This window comes from Elephantulus edwardii, unplaced genomic scaffold (assembly GCF_000299155.1).
Source record: "Elephantulus edwardii isolate Elephantulus edwardi_28Jun2011 unplaced genomic scaffold, EleEdw1.0 scaffold00079, whole genome shotgun sequence".
NCBI lineage: Eukaryota > Metazoa > Chordata > Mammalia > Macroscelidea > Macroscelididae > Elephantulus > Elephantulus edwardii.
This window is the reverse complement of record NW_006399829.1, coordinates 8,602,711-8,627,334: the sequence shown is the minus strand read 5'-3', so window position 1 is coordinate 8,627,334 and position 24,624 is coordinate 8,602,711. Positions and strand designations below refer to the sequence as shown.

Sequence of the window (24,624 nt, the reverse complement as noted above, 5' to 3'; positions counted from 1 at the left end):
TCAACACCACTGCCTCCTGAACATATGTTGTTTCATGAAATTCTTCTGGGTCATCCAGTTCATTTTGGTATAGTGATTCTGTGTACTCTTTCTATCTTCTTTTGCTGCTTCCTGGATCATTCAATATTCTGTCCATTGCATCATTAAGTATTGCCACTTGAGGCTTAAATTTCTTCTTCATTTCCTTGAGCTTAAGAAATGACAAGGATCAATGGCTTTGAGTTGTGGTGCAAGATCAATGCCTTTGATCTGTGGTGCTGGAGAAGAGTGTTGAACATTCCATAGACTGCAAAGAGAACAGATTTGTTCTAGAGAGAGTGAAACCAAGTTGCTCCTTCGAGGCAAGGATTTGAAGTTCTGTCTCACAGACTTAGGGCATGTTACCAGGAGGGACTTGTCCTTAGAGAAGGACATCATGTTTGGAAGGGTAGAGGGACAGAGGAGGAGAGGAAAACCCAGATGAGATGGATTGACACAGTAACTGGGGGAATGGGGGTAGGGGTGTTGGAGTCAGTGAGACCAGCTTAGAATAGGGCAGACTTCAGAGCTGTTGTAAATAGAGTCATTATGAGTTGACAGCACATAGCAACAACAACAAAGGTTAATAAGTAACCCGACTCCACAATGATTAATTAAGCAAGCATATATGAAGTGCTGAAGACAGGACTAATGTAGACACTCAATTCACAGGCAGTGGAGACACAGAGATATGGGTTCAAATCTCATGTTTGTGTGACTAGCCCATGTAGATATAATCTCTCCAAGTTTGAGTTGCATTTACACTAGGAAAAATTATATCTACATAAATAATTGTGAAGAATCAAAATAATGCATCAATCACCCAGAATACTTCCTAGCAAAGTAGAAGTTCTCAATAAATAATAGCTTTTGAAGGTCAGATGAGTTGTAGGATTGCATCAAGGATATCATTCACAAAGGGAGCAAAAATTTGTTACAACATCAGGTGGGAAAGAAAAAAATCAAAATAGATATCAGAAGAGATTGTGACAATTTCATCAGAGCTTTATGAAGTCAAAAAAGGAGAGAGATGATGGAATAAAAAGAGCTGAACAGAAGATTTCAAAGGACTGCTCAAGAAGACAAAGCAAAGTATTATAGTGAAATGTGCAGAGAAGTGGAATTGAAGAATAAAATGGGAAGAACTCATTCAGCATTCCTCAAGCTAAAAGAACTGAAAACAAAGTCAAGCCTTGAGTTGCAATATTGAGAGAGGCTATGGGCAAAATCTTCTGTGAGCCAAGAAGCACCAAAAGAAGATGGAAGAAACACCCAGAATCACTATACCAAAACGAATTGGTTGACATGGAAATATTTCAAGAAATACCATATGACCAAGAGCGAATGATAATGAAGGAAAAAGTTAAAACTGCACTGAAGGTACTGACAAAAATAAGGCCTCATGAATCAACGGAATACTAGCTGACATGTTTCAACTATCCAATACAACCCTGGACATGCTCACTGGTCTATACCGAAAATTTGGAGAACTGCCTGATTGACTGACTGAAATAGACCCATATCTGTTCCCATTCCCAAGAAGAATGATCCAACAGAATGTAGAAATCACAGGACAATTATCATTAGTATCATATGCAAGTAAAATATTGCATAAGATTATCCAAAAACAACTAAAAGAGTACAAAGATAACTATTAAATATGCAAGATTAGTTTAGAAGAGGCTGTGCTACCAGGGATACCTTTACTGATGGCAGATGACTCTTGGCTGAAAGCAGAGAATACCAAAAAGAGAATACCAGAAGGTCTATTTGTGTTCTACTGACTAATGGCATTTGACTGGGCAATCATAAAAATTATGGCTAATACTGAGAAGTGCTCATATGAAACCTGTAATCAAACCAACACCTAGACCAAGAATTGTTTTGAACAGAGCAAAGGACATTGCACTATTAAAATCAAGAAAGGTGTATTTCAGGGTTCTTGCCATTCTCCATATCTATTCAATCTGTATGCTAAGTAAATCACTTGAAAAGCCAGACTCTTTGAAGAAGAATATGGTATCAATATTGGAGGGAGACATACCAACAACCTGAGTTATGCAGATAGCACAACCTTACTTGCTGAAAATGAGGAGAACTGGAAGCACCAGTTGCAGAAAATCAACAACTACAGACTTCAATATGGATTACATCTCTCAACATTAAGAAAACAAAAATTCTCAAGGACAAATACTGCATGGTGCCACTGTTGTAAAGCAGGACTGACCTCGGGGTTGGGAGGAGACTGAGAAGGATGGGTTCAGTAATGTATACTGCATTGAAATAGATGAGGGAAAAAACTGTTTAAGAGGGAAAATTATTAGGGAATTTTGTCATGACAGGAGTGCAGAGCTAAAGCTGTATAGTGGAATGGACCTGGGGGGAGGGATTGTAAAACAATGAAAGAATCTTTCTTTTACTTTTCCAAGAGAGTAGTGTAGTAAGGGGGAGGGTTGGGAGGGGAGAAAAATGCAACAGTGAATGAATGGTAATCCAAAGCCTCTGTAATTTTTCATTGAAATTAATAATAAATTTTTAGAAAGAAAGAAAAGAATGAACTAGAAAAAAAAATTCTCACCACTGGACCGGCAGGCAACATCATGATAGAGAAAAGATTGAAATTTTCAATTATTTCATTTTATTAAGATTCACAATCAGCATCCTTTGTACCAGCAGTCAAGAGGACAAGAGATGTATTGTAATGGGAAAGTCTGCAGTCAGGGAACTCTCCAAATTATTGAGGATCAATGATGTAGTTTGAAGACTAAGGTATGCCTGATTCAGGCCATGATCTTTCCAATCATTTTGTTAGACATCTGAGAGTGGGACAATGAATAAGGATGACAGAAGAATTCATGCCTTTGAGTTGTGGTGTTGGAGAAGAGTATTTAATATTCTTATAGACTGCCAAAATAACAAACAGATACGCTTTGGAGAAACTGCAGCCAGAGTGTTTCTTGGAGGCAAAGATGAAAAAGCTTCGTCTCACATACTTTGGGCACGTTGTTAGGAGAAGCAGTTTCTTTGAAAGGGACATCATGCCCGGAAAGGTGGAAAGTCAGCAAAAGAGAGAAAGACCTTCAACCAGATGAAATGACATAGCAATGGAGTCACGAGTATCAGAGATAAAGAAGATGGCACTGGAGAGGACATGGCTCAGATCTTTTGTTCATAGGGCTTCTATGAGTTGTATGTAACTCAATAGTCCCTTACAACACCGCCATTACTACATGTGGAAGAGCACTGGAGTGACACCAACAAGGTCAGCAGTTACAATCCACCAGTTGCTCTCGGGAAGAAAGATAAGCGAGTCCACTTCATTAGGAGCTGAACACATGGAACAGTATGCCACTGGGACTCCTTTTAAAGGATCACAGGGAAATGAATTCAATAAATGCATGGGACCTCCGGTGGCCTTGCAGTAAAGAGCTGAACTGTCAATTCAAAGGTATTTAGGTTGAATCTGCTAGCTGTTCTATGGGAGAAAGGTAGGCAGTCAACCAACTCCTGTGCAACTGACTGCCTCTAAAAACCCACTGGAAGGCCAAGTATGGGTTTGTTCTGACTCTGTGGTATAAAACAACAACAATATATATTACCCTGATGGTCCATTAGACTAAGCATTGAACTTCTAACTAAACAGCTGCCTCTAGCAGATTTTCATGAGTCTGTAAAGTGCACAGAAGTAGTGGGGGAGGGCAACAGAGATTGCCATATTTCTGTCCTGGAGTTGTGGGTTAACTCTGGTCCCACCAGAGAGGCCCAGCTTTGGGTTTGTAATGAAACTCCCTACAGACTATAGCACCAGAGCTCCCTAGAAATCCAATGAGGCCATGGTTCGAATCCACCAGATGCTCTGCTGGAGAAGGAGGAACAATCTCCTCCTGTATCTGTCAGATCTGATTTGACGATACAAAAAAAAGTAATAAAATAAAATAAAAATTTAAAGAAAATAATTTTTAAAAAAAAGAAATCCAACGAGGCAGTTCTAATATTTCCTATAGCATTGCATTATAGTCAGCATTCAACTCAATGACTGTGGATTTGGCTTGTATATAGAATTTACACATATATTCAACAGTCAAAAAGAAAAAAAAATCAGAAGATGTGTTGCATTAGGAAAATCTGCTGTCGAGGGCATCTCTAAAGTGCTGAAGAGCAAGGAGGCCAGTTTGAAGACTAAGGTGTGCTTGACTCAAGCCATGGTCTTTTCAATTGCTTCCTATGGATCTGAAAGTTGGAAAAGAGAGAGGATGACTGGAGAAGAATTGATGCCGTTGAGTTGTAGTGTTAGTTAGAGAAGAGTACTAAACATCCCATGGACTATCAAAAAGATAAACAAGTATGTCTTAGAAAAGGCAGGGTGCTCCTTGGAGGCAAGGACATATATTTCATCTCACATACTTTAGCCATGCTGTCAGGAGGTGCCAGCTCACATATAAAGCTATCATGCTGAGAAAGGCAGAGTCAGCGAAAGACAGAAAGATCCTCAAAATAGTGGACTTACAGATAACTACAATGGACTTGAGCCTATCAGAGATGGTAAAAGGATAACATAAGACAGGGCAAGGTTCAGAGCTGTTTTTCAAAGGGCTGCCATGAGTCATAGTCAACTCAATTGTACCTAACAACTGCCAGGTGGCAGGCTGAGGTTAAAGGAAAACTATACCCTACTGGATATAATTCCTTGCCTTCTAGCACAATACACATAAGCAAAGAACATGTTCTAGATGCCAACAACCTAGTATAGATCTCCAGTAACATTCTCCAACCTGAGCCGACAATGACAGAACAAGTCTCTAGAAGGCCACAAACTATGCAGCCCTGACCTGGGTCCAAATTATCCAGAGTGCCTCACAATCCCTTAAACAAAGTCAGATGGTGACCAAGCTGTCCACTGTTTCCTGTGTGCCTCTTTACAACAACCTTTGCTAGCATCAGTACCAATCAATTTCTCTAGACCACACTCCACCAAAACACCTCAAGCCATTCCATCAGCCCAAACAGAGTGCTTCACCATTCCAGGACACATTGTCTTCTGAGAACCAGAGCCTGATAAGCAGACTAAGCCCTCTCATATCTGCTACATACCTTCCTCTTTTATACCCTCTTCAGTGGAACATGGAACTGTAAACTTAATGTTAGCATAAACAAGCACACTGTAGTTGAACCAGACAACACTTTTAGTGTAATGAGATTCTATACTGAATTCCACCACAAAAGGCTCTGTTTCTCTCTAACAGTCGTACCCCAGCTCACCTTGTGTAGTGAAATTGAATTACCCTGGCTTCTCCTCGCTCTCTGAATTAAAAAAGCAGCATCTCTCCCAATCATAGTTGGATTCAGTCTAGCGTCCCTCTAACATCAGCTGACATTGCTGGCACAAGTTGCTCTCCAAAGTTAAAAAACTCTAGACCTCCTGACTGCCAAGAAAGGGAGTACCTGCTTAATCCTAAAAGAGGAGAACTGTCACTATATAAATGAATCAGGAATAGTAAAATCACAACCTTCTCCCAAATTGGCTCGAAAGACCCATTTCTAGCCTAAATTCTTCCTTTTCTAAGATCAATAGTAATCATAAGCATATTGTTGTTATGTCTAAGTCTCTTTAAGTTCTTACTTCACAGGGTCAAGGAGATGATCAACTTAATTCTTCCCTGGCCACTGATCCCAGACCAACTCACTCTGGCCTCTGAGCCCCCAGATCTTCACCCTTGTTCAGCAGTAAGTAGTTAGAATAAAAATATGTCACACTGTTTATCCCTAAAGTGTCTGGAATGTTAGGTCTGGACAGGAGGGCCAAGGGGGAGAATAAAGAATGCAAAGACTACACACATCAACAAGAAGAGTGAACGGCCCCCACCCACCTGGCCAAACTAAGGGATGAAACATAAATCACAATGGAATGTTCCTCCCTTTCCTCCCTAAAGACTCTGTTATAAAAATCCTTCCCAATAAGTTCAAAGCATAACTTCCTCAGTCTGTATCTTCAGAATGAGGAACCTCACCTGAGAACATCCCTAATAAAGCTTCTTTTAACCCTTCTCTTATTCTCTGATTTCTTTCTTAAGTCTGGTAAGCTAACAACATATATATTACAGTTATATACTACCTTGTTCCCAAAGGATTGCAAGAAAAAATAATAACTATACTCCAATCATCATGTCTAAACAGTATCATGAATGGGAATTATTCAGATTATTGGTATCTCCAAAATACTGAAGAATAATGATGTCAGTCTGGAGACTAAGGTGCGCCTGATCCAGGCCATAGTCTTTGCAATTACTTGCTATGCATCAGAAAGCTGGACAATGACTAAGGATGAAAGAAAGAGAATTGATGCCTTTGAGCTGTGGTGCTGGAGAAGAATAATGAATATACCATGGGCTGCTAGGAGAACAAACAGGTTCATCCTGGTGAGGTTGAGACCAGGCTGCTCTTTGGAGGCAAGGATTCTGAAGCCCAGTCTGATATACTTTGGACATGTTGCAAAGAGGGACCAGTTGCTGGAGAGAGATGTCATGCTTGGGAGGGTAGAGGGACAGGGTAGGAGAGGAAGACCCTTGATGAGACAGATTGATTCAGTGACTGGGGTAATGGGACAGGTGTGTCAGAGACAATAAGACTGGCACAAGATAGAGCAGGATTTAGGGCTGTTGTACACGGGGTCGCTATGAGTCACAGGTGACTCAACAGCACATAACAACAATAACAACAACAATTCTTAACTAATCTACTTAACTAGGATAAATATTCCACATACTTCTTTATTACTGGAGTAACTAAAACAAAAGTATAATTTTTCATACTTAACTGCATAAATTAACATAGTAAGAGCCAAGCAACATTAATGCAAATGCTATAGAGGTATATAACAAAAAAAGTACTATTTATTAGCTGTATCAAACATTGATAAGCATCAGAATTCCCTGGACACAATTTAAGGCTATAAATAACTATCAGAGTATGAATCAGGAGTTTTAACTGTAGGTGTAACAGACTCTTCAATATACATCATACTTAGGAACTTCGCCGCCAGAGAACCGTTGATTTTCCTAGTTCCTCTCTTCCAGCCTCGGATCGGTTGTTGAGATGGCCCATGGAAATCAGAGAGAACTTGCCCGCCAGAAAAACTTGAAGAAAACCCAGGAGATTGTTGTTGTTGTTGTTGTTATGTGCCGTCGAGTCGTTTCCAACTCATAGCGACCCTATGCACAACAGCCCTAAACCCTGCTCTATCCTGTGCCAACCGCACTGCCTCTGACACACCCATCCTGATTACCCCAGTCACTGAATCGATCCATCTCATAGAGGGTCTTCCCCTCCTGCGCTGTCCCTCCACCCTCCCAAGCATGATGTCCCTCTCCAAGGACCCGTCCCTCCTGGCAACATGTCCAAAATATGTCAGACAAAGCCCCAGAATCCTTGCCTCCAAGGAGTAGCTTGGTTTAATCCTCTCCAAGATGAATCTGTTTGCTTTCTTGGCAGTCCATGGTACATTCAGTACCCTTCGCCAGCACCACAGCTCAAAAGCATCCACTCTCCTTCTGTCCTCCCTAGTCATTGTCCAACTCTCTGATGCATAACAAGCGGTTGCAAAGACCATGGCCTGTATCAGGCGCACCTTAGTCTCCAGAGAGACACTGTTGCTCCTGAGTACCTTTGAGAGTTCCCTAACAGCAGACTTTCCCATCATGATACGCTTTTTGATTTCCTGACTGCTGGTGCCAAGAGTGTTGACTGTGGAGCCAAGCAAACTGAAGCTGTGAACACTCTCAATCTCTTCGTCATCCATCCTGACGCTGCCAATTGGTCCAGTGGCGAGATTCTTTGTCTTCTTGACATTGAGCCTCAGTCCATACTGAAGGCTGCAGTCCTTGACCCTTCGCAGCAAGTGCATGAGGTCCTCCTCAGTTTCAGCAAGCAGGGTTGTGTCATCTGCATAATGCAGATTGTTAATAGATCTTCCACCAATCCTGATGCCACAATTCTCCTCATAGAGCCCAGCTTCTCGGATAGTCTGCTCTGCATACCAGGAGATTAGCAAGGGAAAAAGAAAAGAGGACAGTTTGACTGCCTCTCAGAGAAGGCAGAGGGATTCAGAGATCATGCAACAAAAGCAGAAGGCAGCTAATGAGAAGAAGTCTTTGCAGATCAGAGAAAAATGAAGACAAGCTAATTTGGAAAACCTGGGTGCTATTGCCAACTAGATGTACCATACACCCTAAGATCAAGGTTTTGCAGAGTGAACAAACAGTCATTACATATGTTATCATTTATCCTTATAAAACAGTCTGATCTGATTTAGTGTGATGTTTTAGAACTCCTCTTTGAAAAATAAAACACCAACCATGCATGTAAAAAAAAAATATACATCATACTTAGGAACTTACTATTAACAATAATGGTCACAGACTTAGGTTGAGAAAATTAGCCAACATGTTTTTTAAAAGGCTCAGTAAAAACTAAAAGACCAAAAACATAATCGTGTTTTAAAACCAAAACAAGAAAATGCTTACTTTTATGAGCTTCAGCATTTGCAACATAGATGAACCCATCTACAACCTCACACACCTTCTGAATCTGTGGGATCACACTGTACCGGCTTCCTTGCTGATCATTCCCTTCATTCTGTAGACTGAACATCTTATTAACTGCACTTGTGTGCTCTTCTCTGGCTCGATCTCTCTCCTTTCTGTAAGAAAAGTGTAGAAAAGAAACAACAATCCATAAACAGATATTAAACAGGTTCCATTTCCCTAATATGTTCCATTTCTGGAGTCTCAGGTAAGCCACCAAATAGGTTGCCTTACCTGGTAGTTGAATACAGTATCAGGATATTGAATTTATGTTGATTACTCAGTTGAAAATTGACTCCTGATCCAATGCCTAGAGTATACAGTTGGAATATGAAAACAAGTCATTATTAAATGAAAAGGCCAGACCAAAAAGATAATATCCAGTGACAGCAAAGAGCAAACAGTAAACAAAATCTCCATGAAAAATCACCCATAGCTTTGGAGTTGATTACAATGTTTATATTGGATAAAAAGTTCCTATGTGCAATTTTCACTTATGAAACAATACAATTACTGATGAATGTCCTCATCCAGATCCTGTTACCATTTTTTCAAAGAGATGGAGAAGTAATGACCAACTTTTTATGGAAAGGAAGTCACCTCAGAGGAGCAACTAATCCTGAAGAAGGAAAACACGGTAGGAGCCCTTCCACTTCTATCTCAAAATCTACTCCTCAGCCACAGGAATAAAGCACATCTTGGTATTGGCACAATGGCAGGTACATAGACCAAGAGATTAAAATTGAGAACCCAGAAACATATTTACCTACTTACAGGCAACTGATCTTGGACAATGAAATGAAATTCATTAAGTGGGGAAAAGACTGTTTCTTTAACAAATGGTGCTAGCAAAACTGGATAGCTATTTGCAACAAGTAAAACAAGACACATAACTCACATCATATGCAAAAACTAATTCAAGACAGACCAAAGTCCTAAGCATAAAATCTACAATTATAAAGATCATCAAATTAAAAATTGTGGTAAACGTCAGATCCCCAATCAGTGACAAAAACAAACTATCAAATATAACTGAAAATACACAATCAACAGATGATAGGCCAGATGATTTCAACTTCTATAAATTAAATCCTTATGTATATCAAAAGATTCCTCAGAGAAAGAAAAATGTAATACTATACATCCAAAGAGGGAAAGAGAGGGGGCAGAAGACATGAACAGACATGAACAGACACTTCACCAAAGAATTCAGAAGGAAAAAAACCCCAAAACTGTCTGAAGAAATGCTCAAGATCACTGGCTTTAGATAGAAATCAAAACAGTGAGATATCATTATATCATTACACTCCAGCAACAACCGAAAAGTTCCACTAAGACAACAAATAATAAGTGTTTGTGGGAGTGTAGGGAAATTGGAACGCTATACAATTCTATAGTGAAAAATGTAAAATGGTGTAACCGCTATAGAAAGCAGTATGGCACATCTTAAGATTTTGGACTCATGTACTTATAACTTGTTAGTCAAATTTGTGTTTCTTGGTTGCAACACCCCCATGATACATCTTCAAGGATATGAACATGCACGGCCAAGCACAATCAATAAGAGTGCATCTAAATTCCAAAATCAATCTCCATAATAGTCTATGTGTTTCCTACTGCCAAAGGGGCCCTTTAGAGTAGTGAGAGAAGATCTTCACCCTGAAACCCACAGCGTCCCTTTTCAGCAGGAAGTAGCTAAGAGAATACGCCATCCCCTTTTCCTTATGACTCAGGGTGAAGTCTCTCTCAGGGAGGAGTGATAGGGAATGGCAAAGGACACACTGACAAAGAAGATTAATCAGAACTGGCTTTGACAAGCACTGTGGCATTTGGACAAGAACAAACTGGGAGGAGGGTAGAGAGAATAGTGCAACAATGAATGAATGGAAACCCAAAATCTCTGTAAATGTTTATGAAAATTAATAAAATATAATTATAAAAAAAGAAAAAAATAAAATATATTGGGAATAGAAATATCATTTGATCCACCAACTTTACAATATATAAACCAAAGAAATAAATAGCTGCAACACAAAGTCTCACACACACATTTACACACAGAATAAATCTTAGAAGGTTATCAGGAATGGGAAGGGAAGGAGAGGGGAGTAAAAATGAAAAAAAAATAGAAAAGTTGTGTGAAAAGCAATGTAAGGTAAGGAATTTTTCAGATATTGTGATTAATCATTCCAATCTATTATAAGGGAGCCTTAGTGGTCTAGTAGTAAGGAGTTGTACTTCAAACTCAAAGACAGTTTGAATCCACCAGCAGCTTCGCAGGATAAAGGCAGGCAATCTCCTGCCGTGTCATTTACAGCTTCTGAAAACTCTCCACAGGGTAGCTGTAAGTCAGTTCTGACTCAATAGCACATAACAACAATCTGTTGTAATTAATGCTGTAAAACAAAATATCTATGATTGAATTAAAGAGGAATAGGACTTGTAAACTTTTACCTCAAAATTTACTTTTATTATTAATTTTTTAATTTTATACTGGTTTACTTATAATATTTTTTTAAAATATGGATGAATGGCATTATCATTCAACATGAAATCCAAGCCAGAAACCTGACATCATCCTTACAACTGTTAATACACTTTCAATAGTTGATTTTGTATCTTGATACTTTTTTCCTCACAGAAGCAAGCAAAAGGTGATGATGGTAAGCTCTTTTTGTAATTCCTATAGTTATCAGAGTATTGCACATAGTTGTTGTTGACTGCAATCAAGTCAAGTACGACTCATAGTATCCTGAAGAACAAAAGACCTCAAGTTTTTCTTTAACTATAGTCATTTTTCAAAGTTCATAGAGCTTCCAGGGGCATGTTGTTTAGAAAGTAGATGCCACTCCTGCTTCCAAACATGTCCTAATCTGGGAGCTCCACCAACCACTGTTCATCATAGACCAGTGCTGTACCACTGGGAAGAAGGTTCTCTAAATTATAATTTCACCAGGCCTGAGGCTCACAGGCCCAAGGGCCCAACCGACTTTTAAATACAAAGGCCCTCTAGGAGATGGTTATTATGTACTATAAAGTCAGAACTGACCCATAGCTGATCCTCCAGCTAGTTTTCAGAGGCAGTTAATCACACAGGAGGAGACTGTCCATTATTCCCCTGCAGAGCAGCTGGTGGCCTCAAACCACAGTCCTTCAGGATTGCAGCGCAGCTTCTTGCAAGTAGGCCACCAGAGCTCCCGCCAGGAGGTGGTGTTGACTCTAAACAAGAGGCTTAAATAAAAAACAATCAAGTATTCCACAAGACCCTCCACCTGAATCACTCTGGGAGCTTCACCAAACACTGCCCACGACGGGTAATCATGGCATTTGACACACCTGTGACACAGTGTTCATCATCATAGCAACTCCAAGTTAATTCAGAACAGAAAATCGAATACTGAAATAATTTTGCTTTCTTGTCAAATGGGATAAATTTGACAACATCTATTGTACAAATACATCTTGACAAAATATAATTTTGTTAAACATAATCTTAAATTCTATTATTCTGTACTGGGGAGTCAGAACAGACTCAGAGCTAATCTCCAACAGGTTTTTAGAGCAGCAAATCACATACGAGAGGATTCTGTGCATCTTTCTCCAAGAGAGTGCCTGGTGGAACCAAACCACTTGCCTTGAGATTGGCAGTGCAACTTCTTACCAGTAGGCCATAAGGAGGAAGCACATCTCCTATGATAAGGATATTCTTTGAGTCCATTGAGAAACAGGAAGGTGCTTCCCATCTATCAAGCTATTATATTTTTACTACATCAAAGAGTTATTTTCTATTTAACATTAGTGATAGGACCAATTGTTTGAATTATAATGTATTGTAGACTAACATAAAAATTACCATCAATTTGCCTCTGAGGTAAACCAGCAGTTGGGCAAAACTCTGTGGAAGACATCAAGCTCAGCACCAGAGATGTATTCAATTCTTCCAAACCTGGTCCAAACATAGCAAATCGTGGTTCATTGTGAAGGATCAGAGAGTGCAAAAAGGAGGTGACAGCTCCATACATAGGACGGCTGGATTTCAAGGCTCTTCTGGTATGCGGGCAGCACTTTTTATAGCTGTGTAAAAATGTCACAAACAGAAAGGTGGGTTGTTTTTTTTTTTAAAAAAAGAAAGGGGGGGGAAGCTGTATTTCATTATTCATTAAAATATTTAATGAAAGTTACTCATTAAAAGACATAATTTTTTGGATACCTGCTATCCTAAAGAAATACAATTACTATTCTATAGACCCAATCCTCAAAGAAGCCAGTAAAGATAAAGACAGGTATGACTATTATACAATGCATACCTAGGGTGTGACAGTGATAAATACCACAGAAGTGGTCTAGAAGTTAAGGAAATCTCCACTAATGGGTTACTTTCTTTCATTTACATTTTCTCATAAACATTTTTTTTAATATTTTTCTCATATTTGTTCAATGGTTAAATTTAGCATGCCCTAGATCAAGCACATGTTGATTGGAGTATTGATTGTGGAACCAAGCAAGCTGAAATTCTTAACAAATTAGTCTTTATACTGATATCATTGCTCCTTAGCACTCTGGCCAAGTCCTCAACAGCAGATTTCCCCAATGCAACTAGTCTTTTGATTTGATTGCTGGTATCAAAGGTGTTGATTGTGGATCCAAGTAAATAAAATTTTTGAAAACTTCAATATTTTCTATATCTATCTTGATGTTGCCTATTAGTCCAACGGGGAAGATTTTGCTCTTTTGAAGCAAGCATTTTAAAGTCTTCTGCAAGGGAGTTCTGGTGGCCTAGTGGCAAGAAGCTGTGCTGCAATCCTGAAGGCATGTGGTTTGAATCCACCAGATGCTCTGCTGAAGAAGGAGTGGCAATCTCATCTGGTGCCAGTCGGATCCTATTCGATGGTACACCACAACAAAAAAGTCCTCTTCATCTTCAGCAAGCAAGCTTACTATAAATCTCTAAACAGCAATGTTTACATTTTATCAAAAAGTAAAATAAAACCCAAAGCCTTTAAAGTCTTTAAATCCAAGTAGATAATATAATGATCAACCCAATAAGGTAAATCGTTATTTAGAAATTTTGTAACTTGAAGAGTAAAACAAACAGATTTGGAGTCAGTCACCTTTCTTATCCACCTTCAACACTACTACTTCATAGTAGTAACTCCAGTTTCTTCGTCTGCAGTTGTTTCTGTTGTTATGTGCCACTGAGTTGCTTGTGTCTCATAGCAACCCTATACATAATAGCTCAGAACACTGCGCTACCCTGAGCCAGTCTGCTTCCGACATATCTAAATAACCCTATTATCCCACTTACTGTGCCAATCCATATTATCCAGGGTGTTACCTTCTTGCATTGTCCCTCCAACCTCCCAAGCATGATGGCTTTCTCCAAGGACTGGTCACTCCTGGCAACATGTCCAAAGTATGTGAAATGGAGCTTCAAAATCTTCACCTCTAAGGAGCAACTTGGTTTTAACCTCTCAACCAAAAAAACTCAACTTTGTTTTCTTGGCAGTCCATGGTATGTTCCACACTCTCCTCCAGCACAACTCAAAGGCACTGATCCTTCTTCTGTCATCCTTAGCCATTTTCCAGCTGATGTATAGTAAGTAATTATAAAACCATGGCCTGCATCAGGCACACCTTAGTCTCCAGACTGACATTGTTGCTCTTCAGCACTCTGGAGAGGTCTGTGACAGCAGATTTTCCCCATGCAATTTGTCTTTTAATTTTCATAGTGCTGATACCAAGACTGTTGATTGTGGAACCAAGCCAGATGAAACTGTTAACAATCTCAACCTCTTCATCATGGTGCTGACAATTGGAGCAGTAATAACCAGCTTGGGCTAGAAGAACTAAAAATAATGTATATGATCATATGTGGTAGTTACTATTACTACTACTATTCTCTATTCAGGGAGCTCTATTATCTATTCACGTAACCTATTCTATTCAGGCAAGAAGTAGTGCTGTGGCAGCTGTTCCAAGGAAGAAAAATGGGCAATCTCCTACTGTGCCTCTGAAAACCCACCATTAGGTCAGCTATGAGTCGGTTCCAACTCGATGATACACAATAACATTCTCAAATAGGGTCTGGTGACCTAGTCCATAGGGAGTTATGCTTCTAACCCAATGGTCTCTGACAATTCGAATGCACCAGTGACTCCTCAGGAGAAAGATGAGCAATTTACTCCCATGTAATTTATAGCCTTAAAAACCAATTTATAGCTGTGAGTCAGTTCTGATTTGACAGCAATGATGAGGGGCTAGAGGGAGGGAAGATGGTTGGTTGTGGGGCATCAGGAGATAATAAGCATAATGTTGGGGTATACTGACACTTTATCTATAGCATCACATGATTTAATCAAGGTAGCTCACAGGATTGATGTACTTAATTTGAATAAGAAAAAACTCTGAATAACCTAAATAAAATAAGAAAAAATACTGTTTGTAGCTACTGGATCTAGTACAGCAAAATAATTCTTGCAACAAAAGTATTTTTTTCTGCACGCCACATACATGGAGAACATGCTTAAGAATTCACCAGGATGAAAAACATTTCATTTAACAAAAAAAAAAATCTCTTGAATGACAACAATCTGAAACCAGAGGCTCACTGCAGGCTGGGCTGGGGAGGGGAAGAAACTGTGCAATGATGAATAAAAAACAAGAAAAACCTCTTCTTCCTATTATTGGTAGCTCCTGAATGTTAGATAATTTTTTTTCCCCATGGAGTCAAAAGGCACCAAAGTATATGATTAAGTGAATGGAAAAAGAGGGGGCAGAAATCAGATATTGTCAGTTTTTCCATTTTCATTTGTGTGTAGATTTCTAGTAAAAATATGGGGACATAAAACATTATTACAAGTAAAAAAAATAAATGTTTCTATGAACAAGTTACAGCACCTCAACTTTTTAACAATTATAAATAAATCTATTAAATTTGTCTGGACAATACAAGCATTTAGATTTCTTTTAAAAAAAACCAAAACAACTATATTTCTTATCGATGGCAATTAAATAGTGTTTGTTGCATTTTTAGCATACAGTAGAATCCATCCATTCACTATACTTTTCTGAGAGGTCGTGCATGCAAGTACATGTTTTAATGTTGTCTGTCTTCTGTGCTGTTCTGTAAGTTTGCTATTAAAATACATTAAACTATATTTTAAAAAATTCTATTTTACTTGCAATGCCATAACTTTGGAGAGGTACCCCCATTTATATCCAGATCCATTACATGATACATCTTTGAGGTAGCTTGATGGAGTTGCAATCTGAAAGTCTTTTACAAACCCCCTGGTCTAAAGCAAATTAAGTGATTTCTTTGAATCTTAACTCTCCATCCATAAAACAAGGACAAGATCTCCTTGTTACAGGATGACTGAGTAAAGAGACGTTAAGGCTTCTCCCCCAGGACCTAGCACACTGTGGGTGCTCAGTGACAACAATCCTCTGTGACCTCTGTGAAATTTGAAAGTGGCGATGCTTGTGAGCACTGGCACAGTTTTATCTCCCTGAGTCATGCTGTCTCCTTACTAAAGAACCATTGTCTGATCTCTGGCCACTCTTTCTCTGAAAGTATACAGTAAGCTATTCAGTAAAAGGGAGCTCTGGTGACCTAGAGGTAAGGAGTTACGCTGCCAACCCAAATGTAGCTGGTTCAAATCCATCAGCTGCTCTGCAAAAAAAGATGGACTGACAGTCTCTGAAAACCTGAAGGGACAGCAATAACTTGATTCAGATGTGATGACACATAATAACAACAATTTAGGAAAAAAAAATGTTCTAAAGATTAAAAAAACTGCAAAAAAATTCTTGCTTCTTTTCCATTGGTGCTGTCTAAAATTACTTAAACAACCAGCTAGGAATCATGGAGAAATAATCTTTGAAAGTGGAAAACTGAAGAAGGAAATCACTTATATCAAACTCAATTATTGTAAGAGAACATTTCTTGTTGTTTATAGAGTGGAAACTGACCCATAGCTGACCCTTTGTGTTTTCAGAGGCAGTAATCTCAGGGGAGGAGAGGAAGGAGATTACTCATCCTTCTCCTATGAAGCAGTTGAAGGCCTAGAACAGCATGTCTTTGGGACTGCAGCATAGCTTCTTGCCACTAGGCCACCTGAGCACTTTAGGTCCTAAATTAGTGAAACTAATTAGTAAAACTACAAGGTCTAAGTCAGTAAAATGTCAGTCTTGTTTATTATTATTTATAAAATGATGCACTTACACTGCCATATAGTCAAAAACTGCACCATCCGTGACTTCAGATACTGGCTTTTTTAAGATTTCTAGATCTGGAAGAGACTTCCAGTCAACAGAAGACCAAGAAGGAAGATCTCGCAACAGAAAATATCTCCAAAGAATTGGATCTCGAACAGTTTCATTCCAATAATGATTTGTACTTCCCAAATGGCACAGATCATGAGGTGAAAGAAATGACAAAATAAAAAGCTGTACATCAATCTGAAAAAGAAGGAAGAAGTAGTTAGGGAAAAGGGCTGAGTCATTTTCCCAGGAACATTGTTTTTTGATGCTAAATCGCAAAATTAACAAAGAGTTGCTGTTATTATTATGCTAGGTAACCAAAGGTAGATTCAAAGTTCTGTTTGATAATTGTTACACTGCATTTGCAAGGAGAATAACTGAACAGTTCATTTTTAGTACACTGAAATATTTCTGAAGAAAATAAATCACTCTCCTGCTATTTGTGAAGAGAGTCTGTTTTTCTCTGGTATTTTAAACAAACTGTTTACTTGAATAAACTGCTTATTCCTCAAAATAAAATTTCAATCAAATGGGTAAACTTCTTACCACAGTATCAAATCAAATCACAGAAGGTTTGTCATCTAAGGTCTTCAATGAGTTAAATTATTGCAAAGAATGGCATTGTAAACCTGCAGTTTTTAAAGTCAGCAGTTAAGAGATCAAGAGTAAGCTGTCAATAGTTTTGAAAGGAAGAGTTTTAGAAATTTTTGATTCATCGTGTTCCTGTCAATCTTAAAAATGTCTCCTGACAAATGTGTAAATCCGCGTGTCCTGTCAAAACTCGAGGGGCTTTTATGTGCAGTTTAAGTCACATAATTTTAATTACGTGACAGGCGATGACAGTAAATGTTGAATGGCTGGATAAACAATGTGATCAGCGTTTGTTTTGGGTGTTTTGATTCGAAATACCGCCTTTCAGGGACCCAACAGACGTAGAGCTGACCAGACAGTCTGGATGGACGTCCAGGCTCTGGTTCGGTTCCAGGTGGCAGAAAGCCATGGGTAGTGGGCTGGTCAGTGTCACCATGGCCGGATGTGAAACAGCAGCGGGTAAGCGCGGGGGAATTTGTGGTCAATTGCTGCTTCTTAGGTGGTGACACTGCCCTCAACGGCTGCAGGGCCCGGGCGACCCCGATCTGGGGTGTGGAGCAGCTCCAGTCCCCCCGACATCCACGGCCGGCGGCCCTGCTGGCCGGAAGGCCACGCTCACCGGCAGCCGGGTCAGGGCACTGGCCTCCTCGTCCGCCTCCTCCGGGGCCGCCGCTGCCGCCCTCTCCTTGCCCACCGACTGCCAGAAGGCTCTCCAGCCACTCCTAATGGCCGCCTCCAGGCGCCCCCAGTCGCTAAAGGACGTGGTGGGGGAGCTGGCTCGGCTGCGTGGTTCGCTTCCCGCCATAGCCGCCTGCGCCGGCGCGTCGCATCCGCCGCCAACCTAAGGCTTCGCTCAGAGCCCGCGCGGCGCGGGCCGGCAGGGGACGAGGGGGGCGGGTTCCGTGCCGCGCTCCCTCCTCCCTCCAATACCGCGCGGCGCAGGCCGGCAGGGGACGAGCGGGGCGGGTTCCGGGCGTGCGGGCCGCGCTCCCGCCTTCATCCACTGCGCGGCGCGGGTTCCGAGCTGCGTGCCCGGCTTCCTCCTCCCTCCAATACCGCGCGGCGCGGGCCGGCAGGGGACGAGCGGGGCGGGTTCCGGGCGTGCGGGCCGCGCTCCCGCCTTCATCCACTGCGCGGCGCGGGCCGGCAGGGACCCCTCTGAGGCGGGTTCCCGGCGAGCGAGCCAGGTTCCTCCCCTCCGGTCCCCTGATCCCGCAAGGCGCGGGGCCGGCCGATGGGCCCTCTGGAGCGGGTTCCGGGCGTGCGGAGCGGGCTCCCTCCTCCCTCCGCAAACGCGCGGCCACCAAAGGGCTCTGCGGGGCGGGCTCCGGGTGTGCAGGCGGGGCTCCCTCTTCTATACTGCGGAGTGCGAGGCTGGTCCAGGCGCCAGAGGAAACCAGTTCCAAGCTAGCTGGCTAAGCTCCTTTCCTTCCTACAAAGGCTCAGATTTCTCAAGGCAGGGGAAGGCCTAGGGGCCCAGACGGGTGGGTTCCAGACAAAAGGTGGGCCTCCTTCTTTCTTATCCCATGCCATACAGGGCAGACTGAGAGGACCAGAGCTGTTCGGAACAGCAAGGAGCTCCTGCCAGCTGTCACCTCCCAGAAGCTTCCCTTCCTGCCACATCCTCCCTCAAACCCATCTCACCGCTTCCAAAAACTTCCCTTCCAGCCACAGCCTCCCTCAAACCCGTCTCAGATCCACTTCCCAGAAGCTTCCCTTCCTACCACAACCTCCCTCAAACCCATCTCACCCAGGACTGCAAAGCTCCTTCTTAACTTCCCTGTCTGGTCCCCAAATGTCCTCTTTCCATTCTCTGGGAAGTCATTATCAGTTGCTTCTTTGTACCATACTAGTTGTATCCTTATTTATTTTTTTTTTTTTAAAGTAAGTTTTCACTGTTTCATTTGCCATGTTTTTGGAGTAGGGGGAAAGGAGATTTATAAAAATGGATACCAGAGAGACAGACTGCCAGGAAACCAATCGTAACTGCAAAAATGAGTTGTTCGGGGTCAACAAATGGAAATACATTATTGGTGGTGGTGTTAGGTACCATTGAGTCCAGTACAACTCATAGCATCCGTACAAACAATAGATCTGAACTCTGCGCTATTATGGGCAATCCTCATTATCTCTGACACACTGCTTAAGTCGCCGTGTCAATCCATCTCATTGGACATCTTTTTCTCTTTCATGGACCCTCCATCTTTCCAAGCATGATGTCCCTTTCCAAAAACAGGCTTGCCTGCCTATATATTTAAAAAAATGCTGAACAAATGGATTGTTGTTGTTGTCGGTTGTTAAGTGTCGTGTATGAACCATAGCAACCTTATGAACAACATATCTGAACCCTGTCCTATCCTGCACCATCCTCACACTTCTGACACACTAAATCCTATTGCAGCTGTCACTCTCAGTCCACCTGGTTAAGGGTCTTCCTCTCCTTCACCAATCTGCTGCCTTTCTGAGCATCTCCAAGGAATAACCCTCATCCTGGCAACATGCTCAAAGTATGTGAGGCAAAGCTTTATCTTCTTTGCCTCCAAGGAGAACTTTGACTGCATTCGCTCCAAGACATACTAGTTTGTTCTTTTGACAAACCATGGGATGTTCAGCACTCTTCTCAAACACCACAGCTCCAAGGAATCATTTCGTCAATCATGTTTACTCATTGTCAAGCTCTCAGACGCATAGCAACTGACATAAAGACCATGGCCTGAATCAGATGCCCTCTGGTCTTCAAACTAATAGCATTTCTCCTTAATAATTTGGAGAGGTCTCCAACTGCAGATTTTTCCAGTTCAGTACATCTCCTAATTTCCTGACTACTGGTACCCAGGGTGTTGATTGTGGATCCAAGTAAGATAAAATTGAGATTTTTCAATCTTTTTTAGTTCGCGCCCCTCAGGCCAGTCTTTCATTGTTTTTGTTCAGACATTCCTCTAGGTCGTATAGCCCTGGTGTACAAGTTGCCATCCTGCGGTCACTTGTGGTTGCTGTGAGGCTGAACATTGTGACACGGATGTGTCAAATGCGTTAATGGTTGGCTACCCAATGCGGACTGAGAGTGGGGTGAGCTCCCCGATTAAACAAGCGTGGAAGGAGGGGTGGCATCCACTTCCATAACAGCTTGCCTCCGGAAACCCTATGAACTTGGAGAGAGGATGAAAGGCACCCAAGCGTCAAGGACTCTCCTTCATAGAGTCGCTATGAGTCACCTGCGACTCGACGGCACTTAACAACAACAACAACATCATTTTTTTTGTTTTCTTGATATTTAGATAGAATCCCTATTGAAGGCTGTATTCTATGATCTGCAACAAGTGCTTCAAGTCCTTCTCACTTTCAGCAAGCAAGGTTGTGTCATCTGCATAACATCTGATCTTGATGGCACATTCTTCTTCACAGAATTCAGCCTTTCAAATATTTTGCTCAGCATACAGACTGAATAGGTATGGAGAGAAAATACAAACCGGATACATTCACTTCTTAATTTTAAACCATGGAAGACCCTGGATGAGATTAATTGATACAGTAACTGGGGAAATGGAGGTAGGTTTGTGGGAATCAGTGAGATTGGCTCAGGATAGGACAGGCTTCAGAGTTGTTATTAATAGGGTTGCTATGAGTTGCTGGCGACTCAAAGGCACATAATAACAATGTTCCCTTAAAGACTGAATAATACATCAACAGAGAACTATCAGAAGTACAGGCTGGGTTTAGAAGAGGCCATGGCACTAGGGATATCAGTGTTAATGTCAGATGGATCTTGGCTGAAAAATGTCTGTCTCTATTTCACTGACTATACAAGATCATTTGATTGTGTGGATCACAACAAATTGTGGTTAACCTTGAGGAGAATGGGAATCCCAGAGCACTTGATTGTGCTCATGTGAAACCTATACTTGGACCAGGAAGAAGTCATCAGAAAACAGCAAGGAAACACAACATGGTTCCAAATCAGGAAAGGTGTGTGTCAGGGATGTATCCTGTCTCTGTACCTCTTTAATCTATATGCAGAACAGATCATTCAGGAGTCTGGTTTTTATGAGAAGGAATTTGGCATCAGAATTGGAGGAAGACTCAACAACAACTTGTGTTAGGAAGATTACACAACCTTGCTTGCTGAAACTGAAAAGAACCTTAAGTATCTGCTGAAGAAAGTCAAGGACTACAGTCTTCAATACGGACTAATGTTCAAAATCAAGAATACAAAGATTCTCAGCACTGGGCCAAAGGGTAGCATCATGATAGACAAAGAAGAGACTGAGATTGTTCTTGGGTCCATAATTAACAACACTCTTAGAACCAGAAGCCAAGGAATAAAGACAAACTGGATTAGGAAAGTCGGCTATCAGGGACCTCTCCAGAGTGCTGAAGTGCAAAGATGTCAGTCTAGTGACTAAGAAGTGCCTGATCCAGGCCACAGTCTTTGCTATTATTTGCTATCCACAGAGAGCCGGACAGTGAATAAGGATGACAGAAGAAGAACTGATGCCTTTGAGTTGTGGTCTAGAGAAAAGTATTAAACATACAACAGACTGCCAAGAGAACAGACAGGTTTGTCCTGGAAGAGTGAAACAAAGTTGCTCTCTGGAGGCAAAGATGATGAAGCTCCACCTCACATACTTTGGGCATGTTGCCAGGAGAGACCAGTCCTTAGAAAAACACATCATGCTTAGAAGGGTACAGGGACAACATAGGAGAGGAAGACTCTGGATGAAATGGATTGAGTCAGTGACTGGGATAACGGGAAGGTATGTCAGAGGCAGTGACATTGGCTCAGGTTAGGAAATGTTTCAGAGCTATTGTACATGGGGTCACAATGAGTCACAGGTGACTGATGGCACCTAACAGTGTTCCCTAACTCTGTTCAAACAGCAGCCTCTTGGTCAAGGTACAGGTTTTACATGAGAACAATTAAGTGTTGCAGACAGAAGGTAAAGGATATTATTAATAATGAGACAAAACACCAAGAATGAGATGAAACAGCATAAAAAACAGGGGGCCATCAACTCAAGTGCCACAGACACACCTCTCCGTGTATTTATTGAGAATCAGAGAAGCAAATCATAAATAGAATTCTCTTGTAAATGTATCCAAAATTTTCTCTATTGCAATCTGATACTTAGTTCAGGAAGGAACTATTTCAAACATAGTCCACTCCCTCTGCAGGGGTACCCTAGCTGTCTCTTGTCTGGAAACAGCTCATTTTCTGTGATCTGGCACAAGAGAAATTCCAACTTATAAATTTGTTACTTCTTCAATTCCTTAATAAGCATATGGTTTTTCATATAATATTTGGTATGAACTTTGGCTTCCCATAAGTAAATGCTCTATGATCTCTGTTCTTTTCAATGTTAGTGTTAACTTGTTATGATCCACACAGTCAAAGGCCTTTACATAGCCAATAAAGTATAGACATTCGTCTGGTGGTCTTTCCTTTCAGCCAGGATCCATTCGCCACCACAATAATACACTTGGTGCCATGGCCTCTTCTAATCCTGCATAGGGCAGCAAAATATGACTAGAGTAAGAAGAAAGCCAGTAACTAGTATTGTTGAAATCCTATTGTTGTTGTTAGCTGTCATACAGTCAAGTATGACTAACAGCAACCCTACAAAAAACAGATGTGCATCCTATCTCAATCTGTGCCATCTTCATCATCACTGACATTCTTGGGTCCACTGTTGCCGTCACTGCATCAGTTCATCTCATTGAAGTTCTTCCTCTCTTTTGCTGATTCTTCCAGCTTTAGAAACATGAGTATCCCTTTCCAAGGAATAGCCTCTCTTAGAAACGTGCATGTGAGACAAAGCTTTGTTATCTTTGCCTCCAAAAAGCATTCTAGCAGCTCTTTCTACACAAAGTTTGTTCTTTTGGAAGCTCATGAGATATTCACTACTGTTCCCCAATGTTGTTATGTGCCATCAAGCCGCCTGCAACTCATTGCAACTCCATGTACAACAGCTATGAATCCTGCTCTATCCTGAGTCAATCTCATTGTCTCTGCCACACCTACCCTATTACCTCAGTCACTGAGTCAATCCATTCCTCAAGGGTCTTCCTCTCTTGTGCTGTCCCTCCACCCTCCCAAGCATAATGTCCCTCTCCAAGGACTGGTCCCTCCTTGCAACTTGTCCAATATATGTTCAGATTAAGCTTCAGAATCCTTGCCTTCAAGGAACAGCCTAGTTTCATCCTCTCCAGGACAAACCTATTTGTTCTCCTAGTAGTCCATGGTATATTCCCATCTCCAGCACCACAGCTCAAAGGCATCAATTCTTCTATCATCCCTAGTCAGTGTTCAGCTTTCTGATGCATAGCACATAAGTGTGAAGACAATGCCCTGGATCAGGAGCCCTTTCGTCTCCAGACTGACATCGTTGCTCTTCAGTACTCTGGAGACGTCCCCGACAGCTTACTTTCCCAATGCAATTCGCCTTTTAATTTCCTAGATGCTGCTACCACAAGTGTTGATTGTGAAAGCTCTTAACATCTTCAGTCTCTGTACTATCTATTATGATGCTTCCAATCGGACCAGTGACAAGAATCTTCGTTTTCTTGCTGTTGAGCTTTAATCCATACTGAAGCCTGCAGTCCTTGACCTTCCGCAGCAAATGCTTTAGGCTCTCTTCAGTTTCAGCAAGCAAGGTTGTCAAAACTTAAAACGCATCAATTCTTCTATCATCCTTACTCATTGCCCAGCTCTCAGATGAATAGTCAAATGCTTGAATCTTGGTCTTCAAACTAACATCATTGTTCATCAGTGATTGAGAGAAGTCCTTGACAGTAGACTTGCCCAGTACAAAAGAACTGATTTCCTGACTGCTGGGGCCTGACTGCTGCTTGTGGATCAAAGTATGATGAAATCACTGGCAATTTCAATCTCTATCTATCATGATGTTGTTTATCAGTCCAGTATAAGGACTTTTGTCTTCTTGATATTGAGATGTAATCCATATTGAAGGCTGTAGTGTTTAATCTTCTGTGTTGTTGTTATGTGCCATCGTGTCGCTTGCAACTCATAGCGACCCTATGTACAACAGCCCTAAACCCTGCTCTATTCTGTGCCAATCACATTGCCTCTGACACACCCATCCCGATTACCCCAGTCACTTAATCAATCCACCTCATAGAGGGTCTTCCCCTCCTGTGCTGTCCCTCTACTCTACCC

The 24,624-nt window shown here is 41.3% G+C and overlaps 1 protein-coding gene across 1 annotated transcript in view; it reads right to left on the bottom strand.

Moving 5' to 3' along the window:
* The window catches only part of FBXO4 (F-box protein 4), a 27,417-nt gene extending 9,162 nt beyond the window's left edge, over positions 1–18,255 (bottom strand). Inside the window, exons 1-5 of the mRNA XM_006889555.1 lie at positions 18,070–18,255; positions 16,822–17,057; positions 12,451–12,671; positions 8,832–8,907; positions 8,538–8,713 (exon numbers count right to left, since the gene is read on the bottom strand). Coding sequence (XP_006889617.1) covers positions 8,538–8,713; positions 8,832–8,907; positions 12,451–12,671; positions 16,822–17,057; positions 18,070–18,255 — 895 coding nt within the window. The remainder of the gene's footprint in view (positions 1–8,537; positions 8,714–8,831; positions 8,908–12,450; positions 12,672–16,821; positions 17,058–18,069) is intronic.
* Between the last annotated feature and the right edge of the window lie 6,369 nt (positions 18,256–24,624).